This window comes from Salvelinus alpinus, chromosome 7, assembly GCF_045679555.1.
Source record: "Salvelinus alpinus chromosome 7, SLU_Salpinus.1, whole genome shotgun sequence".
Taxonomy (NCBI): domain Eukaryota; kingdom Metazoa; phylum Chordata; class Actinopteri; order Salmoniformes; family Salmonidae; genus Salvelinus; species Salvelinus alpinus.
In genome coordinates, this window is record NC_092092.1 from 53,000,855 (window position 1) to 53,015,154 (window position 14,300).

The 14,300-nt window shown below is 42.6% G+C and overlaps 2 protein-coding genes across 3 annotated transcripts; one reads left to right on the top strand and one right to left on the bottom strand.

Annotated features, from left to right (window-relative positions):
- Positions 1-1,332: 1,332 nt before the first annotated feature.
- Positions 1,333-3,248, bottom strand: LOC139581170 (leptin receptor overlapping transcript-like 1). The gene is made up of 4 exons (XM_071410654.1): positions 3,103-3,248; positions 2,251-2,326; positions 1,949-2,135; positions 1,333-1,599 (listed from the first exon to the last, which is right to left on the bottom strand). Exons 1-4 carry the CDS (start codon positions 3,116-3,118, stop codon positions 1,483-1,485), a joined length of 396 nt encoding a protein of 131 aa, XP_071266755.1. The 5' UTR covers positions 3,119-3,248; the 3' UTR covers positions 1,333-1,482.
- Positions 3,249-3,495: 247 nt separating this feature from the next.
- srp72 (signal recognition particle 72) lies at positions 3,496-13,653 on the top strand. 2 transcript variants are annotated; one of them, XM_071410652.1, is made up of 19 exons: positions 3,496-3,700; positions 4,401-4,521; positions 4,673-4,796; positions 6,762-6,905; positions 7,026-7,137; positions 7,248-7,279; positions 7,407-7,531; positions 7,656-7,713; positions 7,866-7,997; positions 8,116-8,244; positions 8,775-8,847; positions 9,078-9,142; positions 9,250-9,345; positions 10,001-10,104; positions 10,212-10,289; positions 10,479-10,616; positions 10,729-10,769; positions 10,901-11,060; positions 12,849-13,653. In XM_071410652.1, the coding sequence occupies exons 1-19, from the start codon at positions 3,589-3,591 to the stop codon at positions 13,039-13,041; spliced, it is 2,037 nt and encodes a 678-aa protein (XP_071266753.1). In that variant the 5' UTR covers positions 3,496-3,588; the 3' UTR covers positions 13,042-13,653. The 2 variants fall into 2 exon arrangements, with proteins under 2 accessions (XP_071266753.1, XP_071266754.1); XM_071410653.1 differs by lacking the exons at positions 3,496-3,700; positions 4,401-4,521; positions 4,673-4,796 and adding an exon at positions 6,519-6,653.
- Positions 13,654-14,300: the final 647 nt, after the last annotated feature.

Sequence of the window (14,300 nt, forward strand, 5' to 3'; positions counted from 1 at the left end):
GAGTGCTTCCGGTTATATCTGGAATATTTGTCTCTTCCAGAGACCACTCAAAGATAACTGTTCCTCCCGCAAAATAAAAAGAAAGAGATCATAAACACGCAACCCTTCCAGCCAGATGAACAAACCAGTGCACATAGGGTGACAGCTGCTTAATACCTTGGTTAGCTATGACTAATTCAGTTAAATGTAACAAACTCCAAAGCTGCAGCACACTGTTCACTGAGACCTTTAACTAATGACAAACTACACTGAGAGAATGTATGGTATCAGCACACCCAATGCAGGTATACAAAAAACACATTAAAAACTAGTTTTGGCCTATACGGCGAGCTCATTTCCTCCAACAAGAGGACGCAAGTACATTTTAGTGCAGCTGTACAAAATATAGGCCAAAACAGGATGTGAATTGGTAAACACTGGGGTACATCCACATTTATCTTTGAAACATAATTACAGTGCAGCCTTCGTTTCCTACTCCAGGTATAGAAACCAATAGAATACCTGGTAAATCCAGGCCTAGCAGTATTACCCATGGTTATAAGTAGCCTAGATCTTAAATTGGCCATGTTTCCACCGGCTAGCCCTAATCCTGGGCTGTCTAACGAAGGTTTTTGATGATTTCTAAACCTTGCGCCAACAAATCGATGCCGACTTTGTTTTCGAGAGAAACGACGACACCGGGGTACAATGATTTCTAGACATTTTTCAAAAGGGACAGAATATGCTACACTAGGCTTAACAACAAAGCACAAGAGGCCAGTATCAAATTAACGTATTTGAATAGCCGAGTCATTAGAATTGATCACTGCAATAGGCGACAGTGCATTGTATAATGTATTATATCAATATACGCTGTATGTACGTTAGTATTGAACGGTTTCAATCTGAGAGACTAAAGCTCACAGCTTTCAATATGCTCTTCAAAAACAACACATACTCCATACAAAATATCCTGTGCTGTCAGCACTTGGAGGGAGAAACTTTCCTCAAGACTGACCAGCACGCTATTGTACACCGTCAATCCCAAAGGAGTAACAACATTTGTCAGTTAGATAGATATCTTTGTCACAGGAAAAGCTTCCACCTTTCAGACAATCACAATCCCTCCCATAGGTCAATCTGAGTCCAGGTTTACATTAAGTTTGACATCTTTGCATTTTCACAGATAAGATGGACATTTATGATTTCAACATTATAAAGATTTTGACTCTCAAAAGATAAACCTGTACAGTACATAAATGGAGAAGACTCAAACATGGAGCAAATATAAAGTACAAAGGAAAGTCAGCACATCCACCTGAAGTCAGTCTGACGTGCCACATGACAGTTAAATCAAATTATTGCACTGGTTTAATGTGTCTATGGATGGGAGGTCATAAATATACAACAAACAACAATAATAGTAATCATAATGACAATAATAATAACAATTCTAGTAATATAAACAGTTCAGACTTAGTCCCCCACCTCACGCTCCCAATTTTACCACTGCTGCCAACTAAAGTCGTCGTTTGATCCGAAGACCAAGAAGAATCCCAGAATGGTTGCGAAGATCACTACATTGCCTGTTAACACAAGCGCACATGCTCCCCAGGCAATCTGTAAACAACAAACATGAATAATTCAGTCCGCACATGTTACAAAATTCTGCTTTGCACACTTTCAATCTGTAGTTTGGACTGAGCAAAACAAAGTCATTTTTAAACTGTTGTTTAGTAATGGAGTTTAGTAAAGGAGCATTTATTGTTATTACACAAATGGTAGCCTATAAGATTTAAAAGGAATGGTCCTTATTCCATTTGTGTAACAAGAAAAATGCATGCAAATAGAAAGCAATTACTTTAACAGCAAAGCAAACGCAATGTTTTAACTCCACAGGTATAAGTGCAAAGTGTTGCCAAACACCACTAAGCCTACACATGCAAAAATCCCCAAAATGTGTACTTACAACATCGGCTCTGGCGAAAATGATTGGCAGGCCGAAAGCTGAAACCACTATGCCTGTTGTGAGAAATAAAGCCAGCTCTTTGCAGGCGTTGCTTGCCGAGTCTGTGTCGTCAACAATTCTCCGGGAAATGCCGTAAGGGATTGGGGCGAGGATGTAGAAGAAGAGGAGGAACAAGGGCCAGTATTTACTGTGAAGAGAGAAGTTCCCAGCAGTTATGACTGGAAAAATACTAAATCTGGGCGGCATCATATTACAAAGGCCTGCATCATGACAGTCAGGTTGAATATGATGGAGATACTTACTTATACACTGGAAGGGCACATCCTAGCATCAGGAACATGAGTCCAATGGCCCCACCAAAGGACAGGCTGATCAGAGCTAGAAAGGAGTGGTAAAGAAACTAAGCAGCTGTGTGTGTAAGACTAAATCCTTTGGTCATAATTGATCATCTGACCGTTGGCCTAATGCTTGGGTGAGGGGATGCTGATTATTTTCAGCTACCATTTATTATGTGAATTGGTGGCTAGGTGCTATTATTATCGTTTGATTTGTAAACTCCAGCATGTCATGTTATTTAGCTAGTAGCTAGCTAGCTGGTGAGGATTGAGACAATGCTATAGCTAGCTAGTTGGTGAGGAGAGACAATGCAATTGCTATCGAAGTCTAAGTCATCGTTGCATAGCTAACTAGCTTGATAGCATTCTTAGTTAGCGCTATCTTCATTGCCTGGCTTGACATAACAACCAATCAATAACACAGAAGGTTTGGCAGGAAGGCAAATATAGTTTTTAACGTGGATTTCATTGATTCAGATCATTAGCTATCTAGCTTAGTTGACCATTCGAAACTACGCTACCAGAACTAGCCTGGTACCAAGCTAGCTAACATTAGCTTTACTGCTTCATCTCTCGTTTATATGTAGCTAGCGAAGCGGCAAAATATTTATTTAGATAGTTAGCTACACTACTATTTATCGGCCTGTCAAAGCTAGTAGACGTTAGCTTAGCCGGCTAACTAGCTAGTACTCAGTTGTTAGCTTAATAGCTAGCAGCACATCCATCCTTTCAGCGTTTATATATATATGTGTGTGATTTATTACTTTTGTTGCAATCCTGTTAATGTATTATCTTAAAGTATGATAGTAACTTCCTCACCTTTAATTCCGGCCATTTCTGTAGGACATAAACTTGTCACACAGTCCACGACAACAATACACCCTTGCTACTGGATCAAACAGTCCGTGCATACGATTTCAAAGAGCTGTCTGTAGCTAGCATCGCGCATGCGCGAAATCCGTCACTCAAAACAATAAATTTGTCTTTGAATAAATAGACAATAATCAATTTATCGCAGACAAAATCAGATGATTTATGCATGTGTATGCTTAAACCCCACCCTGTATCAGTATCTATACATTAGCTCATTATTATTGTGTTGATGAGAGAGTTTATTCTTAATACTCTGTTAATATCAATGCCATTTTTATTGACAAAAATGTAATAAGCTAGTATAGTATGCTGTATTATGATGTTTGTCTTTGTAAATGCATGGGGATTCCTCACTTGTTTTGTTTTCTTTAGGTACAGTTGTGATTCTATCAACCCGGAAGAAGAACATTTTGCTTCCGGCTACAGTTTCGCATGCAGCGAAACATGTCGAGTGGAGGAGGCTCCGTTGCTTCGCTGTGGACTGAAGTGAATCGCTGTGGACAGAATGGAGACTTCACTCGTGCCCTAAAAGCTGTCAACAAAAGTAGGATTTTGCTCTTGTTCACATGTTTGTAACTGTCAAGCTATGACCTAATGTTTAAGGGCTGACTAGTTTGCTAACATAGCTAGCTACAGCTGTTAGCACTTAGCTAAAGCGTTACCTAGCAGAAATAAGCAACTATACGTTACTCAAGCTAATCACTAACTAGTTTCTGTTTATATTTGAGTAATTTTACCAACTGACGAGTCAGAGTCTAGCGTATATGTTGTTGAGGACAGTAATATCACATTTTGACCAACATGAATTATTCAACACTGTGACGTGTCCCAATTTAGCTAACTACTAGCTTAGCCACACTATAGCAACATTCGTGCTAGACGCTTAGTTATCACTTTTTTAAATTTAACCTTTATTTAACTAGGCAAGTCAGTTAAGACGGCCTACCGGGGGACAGTGGCTTAACTGCGTTGTTCAGGGACAGAACGACAGATTTTTACCTTTTCAGCTCGGGCTGTCCCAACTCTCTAACCACTAACGTTAGGCTACCTGCCGCCTCATCATACCGTAGGTAGCAGCCTTGTATCTACCAGGAAACTGTGATTTAATAGATTTGAGCAAAAATATTTTCCATGTGCACTACAAATTGAGATTTTATTAAGTTAACTAGTTTGATGGCGTTGACTTGAAGAAAAAGTATACATTTTAATGTAAATTGTAATCCCGAAGTGCATTTCTTCCACAGTTTTGCATGAAGTCAAGGAAGACGTGACAGCCCTTCACTGTAAAATAGTTTGCCTGGTGCAGAATTGCAGCTTCAAAGAGGCACTGAATGTCATGAACACTTATTCAAAAGTACTTGGCAGGTTTGTTGAATATGACAAATTACTGGATCATATTGTTACATTTTGATAATCTTGTAGCAATGCAAAATCTATAAATACTTGACTTGGTCAGAGAAATTCCTGGTTGTACCCTTTTCCAATGTTGAACACTTATTTTTTTGTTCTTCCTCAGTGAGCTTATTGTGTTTGAAAAAGCCTACTGTGAGTACCGATTGAACAGAGTTGAAAGTGCCCTGAAGACCATTGAAAGTGTTTCAGAACAAACAGACAAGCTCAAGGAACTCTATGGCCAAGTGGTAAGACTTTTTGAAAATAAGACATTACATGAGTTGTTGTTAACGCTGCTTGGCTGTCTACCCTTCAGTGGATAATCCTGCCAGCCACAGTAAACTGGCCCAATGTACTGGCCTCAAGTCATTACTAGTTATCTCAGCCACAAAGTAATAATGATCAAATCAAATTTTATTTGTCACATGTGCCAAATACAACAGGTGTAGACCTTACTGTGAAATGCTCACTTACAAGCCCCTAACCAACAATGCAGTTCAAGAACTAGTTAAGAAAATATTTACTAAAATAAAGTAAAAATAAAAAGTACCACAGTAGAATGACATAACAATAACAAGGCTATATACAGGGGGCCCGGTACCGAGTAAATGTGTGGGGGTACAGGTTAGTCGAGGTAATTTGTACATGTAGTTAGAGGTAAAGTGACAATGCATAGATGATAAACAGAGAGTAGCAGCAGTGTAAAAACAAAGGGGATGGTCTGGGTGGCCATTTGATTAATTGTTTAGCAGTCTTATGGCTTGGGGGTAGAAGCTGTTAAGGAGCCTTTTGGACCTAGACTTGGAGCTCCGGTACCGCTTGCCGTGTGGTAGCAGTGAGAAAAGTCTATGACTTTTGTGACTGGAGGGTTTGACCATTTTTGGGGCCTTCCTCTGACACCGCCTGGTATAGAGGTCCTGGATGGCAGGAAGCTTGGCCCCAGTGATGTATTGGGCTGTACGCACTACCCTCTGTAGCGCTTTATGGTCAGACACCGAGCAGTTGCCATACCAGGCGGTGATGCAACTGGTCATAATGCTCTTGATGGTGCAGCTGTAGAACATTTTGAGGATCTGGGGACCCATGCCAAATAGTTTGTCTCCTGCGGGGGAAAAGGTATTGTCATGCCCTCTTCCCAACTGTCTTGGTGTGTTTGGACTTTGATAGTTTGTTGGTGATGTGGACACCAAGGAACTTAACTCTCCACCTGCTCCACTTGAACCTCATTTATGTAAACAGGGGCCTGTTTGGCCCTCCTTTTTCTGTAGTCCATGGTCATCTCCTTTGTCTTGCTCACGTTGAGGGAGAGATTGTTGTCCTGGCACCACACTGACAGGTCTTTGACCTCTTCCCTATAGGCTGTCTCATAGTTGTTGGTGATCGGGCCTACCACTGTTGTCATCAGAACTTAATGATGGTGTTGGAGTTGTGCTTTGCCACGCCGTTGTGGGTGAACAGGGAGTACAGGAGGGGACTAAGCACACACCCCAGAGGGAACCGGTGTTGAGGATCAGCGTGACAGATGTGTTGTTGCCTACCCTTACCACCTGGGGGGCGGCCCGTCAGGAAGTCCAGGATCCAGTTGCAGTGGGGGGTGTTTAGTCCAAGGGTCCTTAGCTTAGTGTTGAGCTTTGTGGGCACGATGGTGCTGAGTCACTGAACAGCATTCTCACATAGGTGTTCCTTTTGTCCAGGTGGGAAAGGGCAGTATGAATTGAGATTGCATCATCTGTGGATCTGTTGGGGTGGTATGCGAGTTGGAGTGAGTCTAGGGTTTCATGGCTGCCGATGTGAGTGCTACGGGGTGTTAGTCATTTAGGCAGGTTACCTTCGCATTCTTGGGCACAGGGACTATGGTGGTCTGCTTGACACGTGAGTATTACAGACTCGGTCAGAGCGAGGTTGAAAATGTCAGTGAAGACATTTGCCAGTTGGTCTGCGCATGCTCTGAGTACACACCCCGGTTTTGAGTTTGTTTTCCAGTGATTGCACGTTGGCCAATAGAACCGATGGTAGTGGTGATTAACTTACTCGCCTACGAATCCTAACAAGGCATCCCAACCTTCTCCCTCGGTCTCTCCGCCTTTTCTTCACACGAATGACAGGTATTTGAACCTGTTCTCTGGAAAGCAGTATATCCTTAGCGTCAGACTTATTAAATCAATTGTGGTAACTGGTGACAACCCTGGCCTCCCCTTTTGTTCTCACCTTAGCTGTACCGTATGGAGCGCTATGATGAGTGCAAGGCTGTCTACACGGACCTGATCAGGAACTCCCAGGATGAATACGAAGAGGAGAGGAAGACCAACCTATCAGCCGTGGTGGCTGCTATGAGCACATGGGAGAAGGCTTCTCCGGTTGGTCTTCTGCACACAATTAGAACAGACTTCTATTTATAATGGTCCTCTGAGACACTTGGTTATTGAAGCCCTGGCATCCTTAATCTTCCCAAATGTCATTCCACCCTGTTTTTGCAGGATGATCTTGGCCTGTCTGAGACGACATACGAGCTGAGCTACAACGCTGCCTGCACTCTAATTGGTCGAGGCCAGCTCACAGAGGCTCTGAACAAACTACAGGAAGCAGAAGGTCAGGGCCACAGACATATTGCAATTCATCCTGCTACATAATGTAGCACTTAAGGTTTTTGTCCAGCCCTTTCGTGGTTAATGTTGACCATTTTTGTTTATTTTTTTCAGAGCTTTGTCGGGTTTTCTTCTCAGAGGATTCGGTGAGTGCTCTATGCCTGTGAAATAAATATGTTCACAATGTCATGGCTGAGCGTACAGACAGAAATGTCACCACCTGTTTTTTTTTTTCAAGTTCTGAATCGTAATTGGCTTGTCTGGTTCGTGCAGGATATAACTGAGGAGGACGTTGAGTCGGAGCTGGCTGTCATCCACTCCCAGATGGCCTACATTATGCAGTTACAGGGTCGGACAGAGGAGGCGCTGCAGCTCTATAACCAAGTCATCAAGCTCAAGTGAGTGTTCCTCCAAAGTGGAATCAATTGAGCCATTACATTCCATTGTAGCTGATGTGCAATTGTAGGCACAGGAAGAGAAAAGCGGAAGAGTTGTCTCATTATTATTTTTGTTGAATCCTAGGCCGTCAGATGTGGGACTTCTAGCTGTGACTGCTAACAACATCATTACAATAAACAAGGTGGGTACATGCATGAACATTCCCTGTACTGCTAGGAACGACTAAACATTGAAACAGGCTTAGCTGTTATTGACCGTGTTCTCTTATTGTTTGAACCCATGGTTTTGATCTTGGGCCAGAGCTGTTGCTCATATCCCCTTTTTCTCCTACAGGACCAAAACGTGTTTGACTCTAAGAAGAAGGTGAAACTGACAAATGCCGATGGCGTTGAGTACAAGCTGGCTAAGAAGCAGCTGCAGGCCATTGAATTCAACAAAGCTCTGTTGGCTATGTACACTAACCAGGTATCGGATTTGAGTTGTATTTTGACACGTAGTTATACACACTCATGGCACAATCTGAATAGGTTAGACTGGAAATCCAAACAGTCATTGATGACTTGCGCTACATTATACCCCACAGGCGGACCAGTGCAGAAAGCTGTCGTCAGGCCTCCAGTCCCAGAACCCAGGCCACCCGCGGCCAGTTTTGATCCAGGTGGCTCAGCTGTGCAGAGAGAAGCAACACTCAAAGGCCATAGAGCTGCTTCAGGTACTCACTCTGGGCCAAATCCTAACTTGAGATACGTGTAGTTGATGTATGAATATAAATAGGACATTGAGAAAGCTCTTCCTTTGCCTCCCGAGTGGCACAGCGATCTAAGGCACTGCATCGCAGTGCTAGAGGCGTCACTACAGATCCGGGTTTGATCCCGGGCTGTGTCGCAGCTGGCCGCGAACGGGAGACCCATGAGGCGGTGCACAATTGGCCCAGCGTCGTCAGGGGAGGGTTTGGCCATGTTGGACGGTGTTTACTCCGATACATTGATGCTTCCGGGTTAAATGAGCAGTGTGTCAAGAAGCAGTGCAGCTTTGCAGGGTCGTGTTTCGGAGGACACATGGCTCTCGACCATCGCCTCACCCGAGTCTGTACGGGAGTTGCAGTGATGGGACAAGACTGTAACTAATAATTTGGGTATCACAAAATTGGGGATAAAAGGGGGTAAAAAGTGCACGCACAAAAAATAAATCTCTTCCTTATCCTGCAAGTATAATGCTAACTGTGTGATTCTGTTTTTAAAGCGTTTCTCAGACCAGCACCCAGACAGTGCATCTGGTATCAAATTGACGATGGCACAACTCTATTTGACTCAAGGTAAACTTCTCTTTCCAAATCCCTTTTTTTTTGTCACTGGGTAATAACCCCAAAAATAGGCCTATTGAAGATAAATTGGATTAGATTAGTGCTAAACATTGCCTTTACTGATGCCTGGTACTGTTATCTTTTCATTTGTTTTGGCAGCATTTAGTTCTGTTGTGTTTGCGCATATGACAGACTACAAGTTAACCTCATAATAAATAAATGTATCGGTGTCTTCCCCAAAGGTCACGTTACAAAAGCATGTGACATCTTGAGGTCGATCGAAGATTTCAAGCACAAACAAGGGATGGTTAGTTTTTATACTCTTCTATTGTTCTTAATCTAATCATAGATGTAACATTTTCTGAACAAACATTACAAGGATCATAAGACTAAGAAATTGACATTGTTTCACAGATCTCAGCTCTGGTAACAATGTACAGCCACGAAGAGGACATCGACAGCGCAATTGATGTCTTCAGCCAAGCTATTCAGTACTACCAATCTGAACAGGTATTATACCCCTTTGACATGGAATGTGACGTCTTGAAAGCACCTCGGCTATGGTATGTTTGTTTGTCTGAAAAGGTACACTATGGCTTTTTAAATGCCGCCACGAAACCTTCTCTGCAGATAGTTTTGAAGTGTCACTGAACGGACATTTAACTTGTCTGTAAAGGAATTCCACTTCTGAAGCGGGACTAATGTCCATCACTAGGCTATCAGAACTGTCAATCAAATTATCTCGTGCTGCCTGTGCCCACCCTGCTGCCTGCATGCAGACCACTCGCTCCTAAGAAAAGTACTTCGACGTTCGTTAAATACAATGACTTAACAATACATTTAGTAGAAAGAAAACACATCTCTACCCTAACAAAAAAAAAAAACATAAATCAGCAACGTTTGTTGTCAGGGAAACAATACTGAACATCCTATGCAGGAGCAGAATTCTGCTTGGAAAAGTTAGACGCTTCTGATGCAGCCCTTTTTTTTGTTGTCTGGAAGGTTATCAATTGTCGCTATGGACCCGTTACTAGCGGCTTCCAATGTATGAAAGGGGTATAAGTAGACGAGCACCTTTTTAGATTTATCACGAAGTCGATGTAACTTTGAAAATGTGCTGCCATAGTAGCACTTCATTGTCAACTGTTGTCTTCTGCCATCCCAGCCTGGTTCCTCTGTTCACCTGGCGCTCGTACGAGAGGCCGCTAATTTCAAGCTAAAGTACGGACGGAAAAAGGAAGCCATCAGTGACCTGGAACAACTGTGGAAGTGAGCGATGTTCTGTTTCTGTTGTGCGGTGGTGATGCTGGTGAATGTTTTGCTTGCTCTTCAATGTAATACATTCAATGTAATAACTAGTCCCCCCCGCTCCACAGGCAAAACACCAATGACATCCACACTTTGGCACAACTTATCTCGGCTTATTCTTTGGTGGATCAAGATAAAGCCAAGTCGTATCCTTTCTTTGCTCTCAGTATTTTAAACTACACATAGGTTTGAGTATTTGAATGACTATCGCTGATTAGTGCAGTTTTAAATTCAGTCAAAGCGTTTTTTATTTTTTATAACCATTGTTATCATAAAGTACATACAACTGCCTAGTAAATGGAAAGGCATGTTATATCCTTAGCCCTTTGTCCCAGCCTCAGCAAGCACCTCCCCTCCCCTGAAAGCATGTCGTTCAACGTGGACGTAGATGAGCTGGAGAACTCTCACGGAGCCAACTATGTCAGAAAGAAGGCTGCTAAAGTAACGGGGGAGAACCTACCCAAAGAACAAGGGTGAGGAGACCTGAAGCTTTTTAAAGCACTTAATTAAGCTGCATACTACCTGTTCTACACATTCTGTGTACATAGGCGTTTCTCTCACTATCAATATTATCTCTCTCCACAGCCAGGGGGATGTTAAGAAGAAGAAGAAGAAGAAAAAGAAGGGTATTGAAAGTTGTGTTGTATGTGAATATCTGCATGCTGTGTGGCCCAAAGAATTGTCCTATCTGATTTAAATAAAGTCAGCATCTCTGAATGGGATGGGGAATCACTGTTTGGCTCCTGCCTCTGTTTAGGCAAACTGCCCAAGAACTACGACTCAACGGCGAACCCTGACCCGGAGAGATGGCTGCCCATGAGAGAGCGCACCTACTACCGGGGCAGGAAGAAGGGCAAGAAGAAGGACCAAGTGGGTAAAGGCACACAGGGGGCCACGTCAGGAGCTGCATCCGACCTGTGAGTAACGCATCCGTGTTTCTTATTGTTGGTCACTTCCACAAACTCTTAATGTATATAAATCTAATAGTTTAATTCAGGAAAAATCAACGCAACCCTGTCTGATTCCCGATTTGTTCATGTGGCACCTTTTTTATAGTTTTGAGAATGACACAAATATCAATTTCCACAAAGTTTGCTGCTTCAGTGTCTTCAGTATTCCATTGTAACATCTGACAAAAATATCTAAAGTATAATTACAAGCATTTCATAAGTGTCAAATGCATTTTATTGACAATTCCATGAAATTGATGCAAAGAGTCAATATTTGCAGTGTTGACCCTTCTTTTTCAAGACTTCTGCAATCCGCCCTGGCATGCTGTCAGTTAACTTCTGGGCCACATCCTGACTGATGACAGCCCATTCTTGCATAATCAATGCTTGGAGTTTGTCAGAATTTGTGGGGTTTTGTTTGTCCACCCGCCTCTTGAGGATTGAATACAAGTTCTCAATGGGATTAAGGTCTGGTGGAGTTTCCTGGCCATGGACCCAAAATATCTATGTTTTGTTCCCCGAGCCACTTAGTTAGCACTTTTGCCTTATGGCGAGATGCTCCATCATGCTGGAAATGGCATGTTGGTCACCAAACTGTTGGATGGTTGGGAGAAGTTGCTCTCGGAGGATGGGTTGGTACCATTCTTTATTCATGGCTGTGTTCTCAGACAAAATTATGAGTGAGCCCACTCCCTTGGCTGAGAAGCAACCCCACACATGAATGGTCTCAGGATGCTTTACTGTTGGCATGACACAGGACTGATGGTAGCGCTCACCTTGTCTTCTCCGGACAAGCTTTTTTCCGGATGCCCCAAACAATCGGAAAGCGAATTCATCAGAGAAAATGACTTTACCCCAGTCCTCAGCGGTCCAATCCCTGTACCTTTTGCAGAATATCAGTCTGTCCCTGATGTTTTTCCTGGAGAGAAGTGGCTTCTTTGCTGCCCTTCTTGACACCAGGCCATCCTCCAAAAGTCTTCGCCTCACTGTGCGTGCACACCTGCCTGCTGCCATTCCTGAGCAAGCTCTGTGCTGGTGGTGCCCTGATCCCGCAGCTGAATCAACTTTAGGAGACGGTCCTGGCGCTTGCTGGACTTTCTTGGGCGCCCTGAAGCCTCCTTCACAACAATTGAACCGCTCTCCTTGAAGTTCTTGATGGTTGATTGAGGTGCAATCTTACTGGCAGCAATATCCTTGCCTGTGAAGCCCTTTTTGTGCAAAGCAATGATGACGGCACGTGTTTCCTTGCAGGTGACCATGGTTGACAGAGGAAGAACAATGATTCCAAGCACTAACCTTCTTTTTAAAGCTTCCAGTCTGTTATTCAAACTCAATCTGCATGACAGAGTGATCTCCAGCCTTGTCCTTGTCAACACTCACACCTGTGTTAACGAGAGAATCATTCAAACATTCTGGAGTAAATGCAAATTGCCATCATACAAACTGAGGCAGCAGACTTTGTGAAAATTTATATTTGTCATTCTCAAACGTTTTGGCTACGACTGTATATTTAAACCGCCCTAATGTTGGAAACAAACATCATTATTATGTTGTCATCCAGAGTCATTATGTTCCTAGCTATGGCACACAATATTTTACTTACAGCAGGTTTTTAAAGGACCAAAGAGTTTGGGCTGCTTTGTGTTTTCATTTTTTCCATGGAAAGAAAAATGTAATACTGGTATTGTCACAGCTCTACTTTTTACCTGTACTGTTGCATTTGGCCGGTAACACATTATTCTTCTGTGTTTCCAGGGATGCCAGTAAGACTGCCAGCAGCCCCCCCACCTCCCCCCGGCCAGGGTCAGCCCAAGCCTCTGCCTCCACCTCGGCCCCCGCTGCCAGCAACGTGGTCCCTCCACGACAGCAGAAGCCCGCTGCTGCAGGGCCAGGGGCCCGCAAGAAGGCCCCTCAGAAGAAGAAGAAAGGAAGCAAGGGTGGCTGGTAGACTGGAAGAACGCTGCAGATATGGAGCAACACATTGGCAACCACCACCACACGGCCCGAAACTCACAGAATCATGTGCTTTGTCATTTAAGTTGATTAGCCTGTTTTTTTTTTTAAACCACAAACATTGTCCAATTTGTAGTTGTTGAATAGGTTGCGATGAATTGAGTAATAGGCCTCAATTCCCTGCCTGGTTCCTTCACGGTTAGATAAAAAAAAAAATTGAAACAATTGTCGGAGAACTAATGGAAATGGCCAGAGACCTTATTTGTTTGTTGTAGGCAAGTGGGTTCTCTAGTTATCTTCTGTGCAGAGGAAATTTACTGTTTGTTTTTTCTGTTCTCTGAGCCTGAGTTTTTGAAAACTGTTCTTTGACCGTAAACTAATTTCCTTGACTTGCTCACTCAAAAAGAGCCAAGCTTTGTATGCAAAAGTTAGTATATATTTCTTTCCTGCATTGGTTTCGTCTAAAGTAAAAAGACAATTTTTTTTATTATTATTGCGTAGCAGTACGTCATTTGCGTATTGTTTTAGGGAAAATTATGAAAGCAAACGATTTTGGCCAAAATGTGTGTCCCATTATGTCTTAATAAATACGCTTCCTTAACTGAAACTGATCTTTGTGTTAATTTGTCTTTGGAAAGTCTTATACATTTTTATTTATTTTTTATTTTACCTTTATCTAACCACTAGGCTACCTGCCGAACCATCAATGATGTGTATATACAGTGCTAACGGAAAGTATTCAGACCCCATGACTTTCAACATGTTACAGCTTTATTCTAAAATGTATTCAATATTTGTTTCCTCAATCGACACACAATAACCCGTAATGAGCAAAAAAAGAATTTATATATTTTTTAGCAAATTTTATTACATACCTTATTTAAGTAAGTATTCAGACCCTTTGCTATGAGACTTGAAATTTAGCTCAGGTGCATTCTGTTTCCATTGCTCATCCTTGAGATGTTTCTACAATTTGATTGGAGTCCACCTGTGGTAAATTCAATTGATTGGACATGATTTGGAAAGGCACACCTGTCTGTACAAGGTCCCACAGTTGACAGTGCATGTCAGAGCAAAATCAAAACCATTCGGTCAAAGGATTTGTCCGTAGAGCTCAGAGACATGATTGTGTCGAGACCAAGAACCTGATGGTCACTTTGACAGAGCTCCAGAGTAGAACCTTCCAGAAGGACACCCATCTCTACAGCACTCCACCAATCAGGCCTTTATGGTAGAGTAGCCAGACAGAAGCCA

What these genes read in the sequence shown, in the direction of transcription:
- LOC139581170 (XM_071410654.1), bottom strand. An exon ending in TGTGCCCTTCCAGTGTATAA is followed by an intron (nt 2,136 to 2,250) that starts GTAAGTATCTCC and finishes CTCTCTTCACAG; the next exon opens with TAAATACTGGCCCTTGTTCC. An exon ending in TTTTCGCCAGAGCCGATGTT is followed by an intron (nt 1,600 to 1,948) that starts GTAAGTACACAT and finishes TGTTGTTTACAG; the next exon opens with ATTGCCTGGGGAGCATGTGC.
- srp72 (XM_071410652.1), top strand. Translation starts at nt 3,589, where the DNA reads ATGCAGCGAAACATGTCGAGTGGAGGAGGCTCCGTTGCTTCGCTGTGG. An exon ending in TCAAGCACAAACAAGGGATG is followed by an intron (nt 9,143 to 9,249) that starts GTTAGTTTTTAT and finishes ATTGTTTCACAG; the next exon opens with ATCTCAGCTCTGGTAACAAT. An exon ending in AACCTACCCAAAGAACAAGG is followed by an intron (nt 10,617 to 10,728) that starts GTGAGGAGACCT and finishes CTCTCTCCACAG; the next exon opens with CCAGGGGGATGTTAAGAAGA.